General features: G+C 31.0%; 1 protein-coding gene and 1 long non-coding RNA gene across 2 annotated transcripts in view; one reads left to right on the plus strand and one right to left on the minus strand.

Moving 5' to 3' along the window:
- Window positions 1-6242, minus strand: part of LOC100168955 (uncharacterized protein C05D11.1) — a 9582-nt gene extending 3340 nt beyond the window's left edge. Inside the window, exons 1-15 of the mRNA XM_001944753.5 lie at window positions 5519-6242; window positions 4318-4458; window positions 4126-4226; window positions 3857-4066; window positions 3580-3702; window positions 3341-3486; window positions 3171-3270; window positions 2469-2744; window positions 2129-2383; window positions 1865-2038; window positions 1567-1803; window positions 1284-1464; window positions 608-860; window positions 347-533; window positions 115-258 (exon numbers count right to left, since the gene is read on the minus strand). Of these exons, the coding sequence (XP_001944788.2) occupies window positions 115-258; window positions 347-533; window positions 608-860; window positions 1284-1464; window positions 1567-1803; window positions 1865-2038; window positions 2129-2383; window positions 2469-2744; window positions 3171-3270; window positions 3341-3486; window positions 3580-3702; window positions 3857-4066; window positions 4126-4226; window positions 4318-4458; window positions 5519-5714 (2724 nt within the window). The 5' untranslated portion in view covers window positions 5715-6242. The remainder of the gene's footprint in view (window positions 1-114; window positions 259-346; window positions 534-607; window positions 861-1283; window positions 1465-1566; window positions 1804-1864; window positions 2039-2128; window positions 2384-2468; window positions 2745-3170; window positions 3271-3340; window positions 3487-3579; window positions 3703-3856; window positions 4067-4125; window positions 4227-4317; window positions 4459-5518) is intronic.
- LOC115033544 lies at window positions 6165-7404 on the plus strand. The gene is made up of 2 exons (XR_003838875.1): window positions 6165-6292; window positions 7150-7404. It is a non-coding gene; the product is annotated as an uncharacterized LOC115033544 (long non-coding RNA).
- Window positions 7405-8411: the final 1007 nt, after the last annotated feature.

Below are 8411 nucleotides of genomic sequence, written 5' to 3' on the forward strand. Positions count from 1 at the left end.
GATTTAATCATTACTAATTTTTTTTTTTTTAACTTAGCTTTTTTTTTACACGGAGTTATAACGAAGTGTTTTTGGTGTGATATTATTATCGATAAATGTAGAGTTTAAACATACCATTATATTTTTAGTTTCTTTATATGCAGCAGGTACATTTACTGAACGATAAAAATGTAGCAACAGTAATCCTTCATTGGGTCTTGGAGTAATGCTGTATGAATATGCATGACCCAGTCCACGAATATTTTTCCACATTGGTCCCTACAAAATAAAAAAGACCTTATGAAATAACAGTTAATGGAAAGAAATTATTAAATTTTAAATTTTGATACTATGATATATAACATACTTCTAACTGGGTAAAATATTGTAAAAATACTAATAAAGCAGCCATATCTGGATGATTAAAGTCATTGATACAATCTGTTACTTGTATAAAGTAACTGGACTCAATAGCACCCATACCAACAGCACAAGCTCGTATAACACATTGATCATTGGGTAAAATATATTCATAGTCAAAAACAGTTTCAAATCTGAAATACAAGTAAATACCAATTTAATTATAATTTCAAAGTATATAATAATACTTATTTACTTAATTACTCACAATTTTACTGAACGTTCAACATTTGACGGAATTAGCTGTTCCAATAGTGAAGATGCATCAGGTTGAATTTCACACAATACATCTAAATCAGCAGATAAATGCATTTTTATATACTCCGGGTTGGCTAAAATCATTTTCACATTATTCAAATCATCATTAATAGATGACCACCCTTCATCAGATTCTATTTTTTTTTGTAATTTTGATAAGAATTTATGTTGTCTCAGTGTACTGCACGCATAGTGGTTGTTATCTATACAAATTGAACAAATATTTATCAAACAAAATTGTATATAACAGTATGTATCATACAATCTTAAATCATATACTATGGATATTGCTACTGGCTAAATATTTGAAGCAAACATAACTAAGGTGAGTAGGTGCAAATGCGCATGCGTACAATTGATATCACGCATTCATACGCATGATTGGTACAACTGTTATCACTCACAATTTATATTACTGCTAGTTTAGTGATAAATATGCGACGAGCACTGACACACATGCACAATAGAAATCAGTCCCCTTGCGCCTCGTCTTAATGATGTCTTCAGCACATAAGTATGAGTTTATAATGCAGTAGCTCTATCCATAGTATAATAATATTATCTCAGCATAAAATGCTTTTACTGGATAATAGAAAAATATATATAAAATGTTTATGTCAACTTACTATTTTTGTAGATTACATTACGTAATATATCCCTTAACATATGATTACCATCTCTTCGATAACTCGAAACTTCGTTTATTATTTTGGTTAAATTAATAGAAAATTTTTCTTTTGTTATTTCTGTATTGAACAAAAAATTATGCAGCCACTTGATGCCTTTATGAAATTTCTTCGGTTCCAACTAAAAAAGTAATATTTATAATAGTGAAAAACTTATTATTAAACTGGGGAGAAGTTAAACATTATTTTATTAATGACTTTATTTCATTTAATTGAAAATTACTTGAAAGAATAATGAAATAACAGAAGAAAAAGTTCCACATAAAAACTGAGATGATGATGACGTTCCTATTTCTGCATTCCACGACATTAAATCTTTTTCTAATTCAGCAATAATATCAGTATAATGAATTTTAATACCATCACAATTGACTGTACTTTTCATTAACAAATCAACCATAATTGGTAAATACATTTTAAGGTTCATAGGTAAATCTTTGGTATTAATAAAAGTGTACATCTGCAAAACAACAAACAGTCAAAAATGCATTTTGGTTTAATTTTAGTAAAAATATACTTACATAGACAAAGTTACTTTTAATATTGTCTACTTCCATGTATATGGGTGCATTAGTTATTTTAAATAAATCGTGTTGATCAATAGAATTTGTTGTGAATGTATTAAATGAATAGAAATTTATACATTCAATATTAGGAATATTAAGTGATGTTAAAAGTTCTTTGGGTGGTTTTGTCTGAAACACAAGCATATTATTTTATTAACAATTATTTTACAATCAAAATAAATAATTAATTTTGTTAAATATTTAACAATTTATTCTTACCTCACATTCAACTTTGGCGTTTAATAATTCGATTGCCTTTTTTTTCAAACCATCTTCCCCCAATGTTTTTTGTCGTTCTTGTACTCTTTCTTTTTCTTCGTTAGCAAGTTCTTCTTGTTTTTTTATAGAAGGTATGCCCCTAACAATTACTCTATTATTATTGATTAAATACTTTTCCAATATTCCTTTCCAAAATGTTATTTCTTCATTTTCTAGTTGTTTTAGTATGTTCATTTTATTCAATTTCTGTTCCAACTGAAAATATTAATAATATTTATTAATGTGGAAACATAGTGTTTTAATTTAACAATTTACATTAAATACAAATTATATTACTCACATCAACAGAAGTTTTTCCATACAAAAAATCTTCTATAATTATTGAAGACAATTTTTCGTGTGGATAATTATCTAAGTAGCTCAATATATGAAGTTTGTTTCTCTCAACAAATGTTCTTAATCTTGCCAAGTCGAGATAACTATCATCGACCAAAAGTTTGTTCAATATTTCATCCAATTTTGATGATATGATATCAGCATCCATTTTTTCAATGGGAACATTTTCAAAATTAATGGTTATAGACGGTTCATTATGAGAAGTCATATCAAATGACACCTGTTAAAATATATAATATGCAATATTAAAAAAATATATATGATATAATAATTAATAAGTTATAGATATAGGTATTATCAAAAATATTTTTAGTACATTCATATACATTTAAGTTTAGATAGTAAAAAAATGTATAATCTTAAATCCACCAATTAAAAAAAAATAAATATTCAGTTATAAGTTATATTAATACAGTATTTTTATTCATTGATTCAATTTAAATTTTTAATTAGAATCAAACTAAATGCAATTTTTTATTATTTATAACTAAAACATGCAAATCTAATACTAAGTTTGGTATTATTCAACAGAACTTCATTCAGATTTCAGAGATGATCTCATATTAAAGATTATTTTCAAGCAATATCAGTGATAACAATTATTAGCTTTTGAACAAAATATTCTATATAGTTTTATATTTCTTACTTCAGTACAGAAAGGATCTGCAATTTCAACCATTTCTTTAGGTAAAGGACTGATTGGAGTATCCGTCAAGTATTTCAACAATAATTGACATGCAGTATAACTAAAATAGAAAAATAGCATTAATATACATCAATACATCATAATACCTCATTAAATAACATTTTATTTACTCTTTTAAACAATTTGGGCCTCTAAAGCCAACACTTATTATCCCATTAGTTTCTTCATCAGAAGGAAAAAGAACGGAATTATTTGAAGATATAGTTAATGGATCTACTGGATTTTGCCAAGGTCTGACATAATCTCCTCGATTTCCCTGCAACATCATTAAATTATATTTTATATATTTACAATAATAATAGTTTGGTAGGTATCATTCAAATCAATAAAATAAGTAACAATATCTTACCTTTGATAAAATCTTTTGAATGAATGGCTCTAAAACATCAAACACAGAAGAATGATCTATCTTGCCACTTATAAGAAGTAATAAATTTTCAGGGCGATAAAATGCATGATGATATTGACGAATCTATAACAAATAATGAAAATAAATTATTCAATAACTTAAATCTACAAAATGCCTATTTAAAAACTTGTATTTTATATATTAAAACATTAACTATTATAGTGGGTGTCATACAAGAACAATTAAAAACAATAAATTCTTTAAATACTATTAATACCTTTTTATTTGTAGTTGAATCCCTCAAGTTTTTCATAATACCTCCAGTTTCAGATTTATAACCACATTTACCTGGGTACAAGTTTTCCAACATATTTCTTGATACAATACTTTCTCCAGTATTTTCCCTGCCTTGCATTTCACAGTACACAACACCAGCATCCTCTGCTTCATACGTTATATGGTGGACTTCGGTAATAAATCCACAATCCTAAATAATGAATTAAATTAATAGCTTGTAATATGTAAATAATTGTTGAACAAATATACTTTTATTGTAGGATATAATATATGGTCAAGGTAGACTGGAAGAAGTGACAGGAAACCTTCACTACCAGCTGTGCTAATTGTATAGCAAGTATGATCAACATCTAAAAATAAATATTGTTGTAAAATAATAATTGATACCTACCTTATAGTCTATTAGTATAAAAGGAAAAAAAATATAACATTATTTTTTACCTGTCCAAGCATTTGTGCCAGATGCAAGGCAACGATTAGCTAATAGATCAAGAACTCCTTTAAAAGGATAATCTTCAGATCCTAGAAAAATTAAGTGTTCTAGTGTATGTGGAATGCCATCGCCATCATGAGCTTCAGTAGCTATAAATAAATATTTAAAAAATAGTACAAATAGTTTATCAATTACTATATTTAATTATAAATAAAAACAATGCAATAATTTACTAAAAAAAAAAGATTTATATATAAAATAAAAAGGATAAATGATGGAAATAATACTAATTGTAGGTAAGTAGGTACCTATACATATTGTATGTACCTATTTTCAACATAATTTAACCCTAAATTTATAAATGAGTAGGTATAAACAAAAATAATAGTCAGTAATCCAGTAATTTACTTTTAGAAGATAACTGTGAACATTCAATTCAGAACAATGCTTCTTAACCTTTGCCTAACAAATAATTTTGTACCTATTAGAAGATATTTGAAGATTTTTTTTTTTTTCTGAAAACTATTATGCTTTAATGTTTTATGTAAGACATAGTGTAATGTTGATTTGTTAAAATTATAGTCACCCATTGGAGAATAAACTATTAGAAGAACAACTTTTTCACTATGGTGCGTTTCATTAGACCTGCGATTCGACGTTGACGCGCCTGGTGTTGTTTTTTCATTAGGGTTTCTAAGATTAACATGTAAAGTTGCGCGGCAAATTCAAAATTAATAACAAATATTTCACACATTTTTTCGATCTTAGTTTGAAAACCCTTAGTTTGAGACAAAACCACCATGAAGCGCGTCAGCGTCGAGTCGCAGTTCTAATGAAACGCACTATAGTTTTTAATGGCAATTGGTGCGACAGGTTTGGGTTCCAAATGAGCGGGTTTACTCGGCCAGGATTTTGATGCTTAAAATGGTAGCCCAAATCAGTAATAAACCATTTCAGAATTTACACCATTTCTGATTTCAGAATGTTCAAAAGTATCCGTCAACGAATAAATGTGTTACGATTCTCAATAAAGAATGCAAAACTCAAAAATGCAAAATAAAATGACAACAATCTAGCATGTGGCGATAGTCTGGGCGTAATGATCTCGAGCAGTTATCCATACACACCGTTTGCAACACAGTTGTTGATCGTAACAACATTTGTGAACAGAACAAAAACAAAACAAAAAAAAAACTACCATTATATTACCTAGAGTGAAGTATCCTTGGACCAGCGGGCCTTCTATGTCACCAAACACGACGGTGATACCAGTACGCAGACATTTATACTTGTACACCGGTATGGCAGACTCGAGTTTCGAATAATTGACCAGCTGAAAACGGTCAGAGTGCTTCTCGCTGAGCGTCACGTCTACGGGAGCCATTCCACTGCGTTTGTCGTTCATAAGTAATCCGGCCTGACAACCACGACGACGTACTCGCGGTAAATGGAAAAACGGAGATGGTCGGTGCGGCAGAACAGGTGGTGTGTGCCGTGCAAACGGTTTGTTTGATGGTCAATTTTTAATAATAAATCCGACTGGCGGCTGGAGAGGAGAAACTCGAATGGGACTACAGTTACCACTATAACACAAAATGGCTACAGTGACGAGCCACGGGGAAGTACCGCAATATTATTCGCGAATGCCGGGTGTTAAGAACAACAAACAACGTAGAATACACACACACACACGGCCATAGACAATGCGACACGAGTTAAACGGTCAACTACGAAATATTATTGTGGTGGAGGCACGATCACGCGATATCGGATGAGATAAGGTTCAGACGCTACCGCCCTTCCACATCCTGCCATCGGACGGAAGCCTCTGAGCGTCGCCTCCACACGCACACCGGCGCACACTGCAACCCGCGCAAATTATAATAATGCGTAATAAAATCCTTTCGAGTTCCGATGCGAAGGATTCAAGATTGCCAATATTGCCGTCGCCCGATCTCCGAACGGCTGTGATTAAATTATATGGTAATAGTATAATCCACTCGACAATAAATTATACCTATTAATTAATATCACTTTAAAAGTTATCATAAGGTATATACTTTGATGTAAATTATGCGTATGACGTTTGTACTATGTATGTGTCTTATGTAGGCTAGGCGGTACACGTCTTTTACACAGGGTGCTGCAACTGCTGTTCCATTTTTGTTGAGTAAACGTCAATTTTTTTTTAAAAATTATGTTATGGAAAACAATTATTCCTCACACCTAATACAACCTTCAGGAATATATCGGAGATAATTTTATATTGGGAGTAAAAGTTGGTAGTTTGGCCAACTCTAAAAATTGATGCTGGACAACTTGTTTATGTTATCTTATTGAAGCCATTTCGTCATAATTAGGCTGTTAGACGGTGGCGCATAAGCGCAATAATAGCGTTTGAGATTTGGGGGGGCTAAAGCCTTACTTTGGTAATATTGAATAAACTTAAAACAAAATGTAGGAAATGTTTGAGAAGGATATGGACATTTTTGGGGGGGCTTAGCCCCTAAAGCCCCCCCTATTTGCGCCTATGCAGTGGCGTTATTTCAGTTTTTGAGAAAGGGAGGGGGTTAAATTTTTGACCGGCCCAAAATAAAACTGAAAAAAACGCTCGCTAACATTTACATATAAGCCCCCCTCTAGACCACCCCCCAAATTGTGCCTATGGACATTCATGAAAGACCGCGAAATATAATACGGAAAGAGATAGTATCATTCATAGGGCATAGAGAATAATGAAGTACCTAATAGGAAGCAATGACGTAAGCTTAATAAGGAAGTCGATATAAATACATAATAATAATATTTTTGATTTTTAATTAAATTGTATTTATTTTTAGGAGAATTTGTTTCAATTTTGGAAAGAATTTTTACGTGATGGAGATCATACAAAGAGGAATATTCAATATTGGGCGATCGTATCAAAAATGAATTATACCAATATCCGTTGATCACGTGCGCAATCATAAAGTTTTAGATTTAAACACACTTTTCGGCTTTATTTACAAAGTTAAAATAAAGTATTTATTATAGCGAAGATTGCAAATCAACACAATTTTCCTATGAAGAAATAATAAAATAATATTATTATGCTGCATGTACTAATATAAATAATATACCTACCTAAACAATTAATAGTGGTCTATCGTCGATCAACAGGTATTCATAACGTTTAGAGGAGCCCACTTGTTGGAAAAGGTCGGTGATCCCTGCTGTAATGGATGTGCTAAACTAGAATGATTTTGATTCATTTTTTCAATATATTTGAACTGGAAAAACGAAATATAGCAAATTCCAAAAATGATCAAGCTAAATCTATCAAATCACTAGTAATATTTCGATACCACTTTCTAACCGATCGGAGAATGTGTCGAGCGTCGGACGCTGTGTCAAATTGGCACCGGCATATTTTAATTTTGATTTAAACTTATATGAGATACTAGCAAATTCTGAAAATGAGTTAGCAAAATCTAGAAAATTCCTAGCAATTTTCAGATATTAAAATTATAGCATATTGTGCCGGTGCCAACTTGGTATACGTATATTCAAATGATTATGAAAAAAAATTGTTCTAATATATAGGTATTTCCGATATACATATTAATAAAATTGGTATATGAACAATTTATGAGGAACTACCGTGGTCTGGGGTTGTCATGGGCGAACCTTTGATGGATGGGGGGGGGGTATAATGAGCACACAGCCCCATCCCGTTATAGCTTCACCACTGACAAGTTGTCACTATTATATTTTAAGGTAATTTTCAATTTTCAATTTTATTTGGTCGTAGTCTTATACTCTTATGTTGCTTTAAAACTTAAAGTCCGATATTATTATATAGGTATAATTATGTAGATTTTAATTTGATTATTTGAAGGTATAGTAGGTACCTACGACCTACCTAATACCTGTAGCTTAGGAGTTAGGGCCCGTATTACGATAGTCGATCTCCGGTTAAACCGCGTAATTCGGCCAGTAAAATCAGCATAATCGAAGTGTAATCGACTAAGGGGATGGATTACCTATAAATTGTCCATTTATTTCCTCCCTTTCTATGGAAAGTAACGTCAGAATGTCAGATCATTTAGTGGTGGAGACTTGT

The sequence above is a fragment of the Acyrthosiphon pisum genome, chromosome X (assembly GCF_005508785.2).
Source record: "Acyrthosiphon pisum isolate AL4f chromosome X, pea_aphid_22Mar2018_4r6ur, whole genome shotgun sequence".
Classification (NCBI taxonomy): Eukaryota; Metazoa; Arthropoda; class Insecta; order Hemiptera; family Aphididae; genus Acyrthosiphon; species Acyrthosiphon pisum.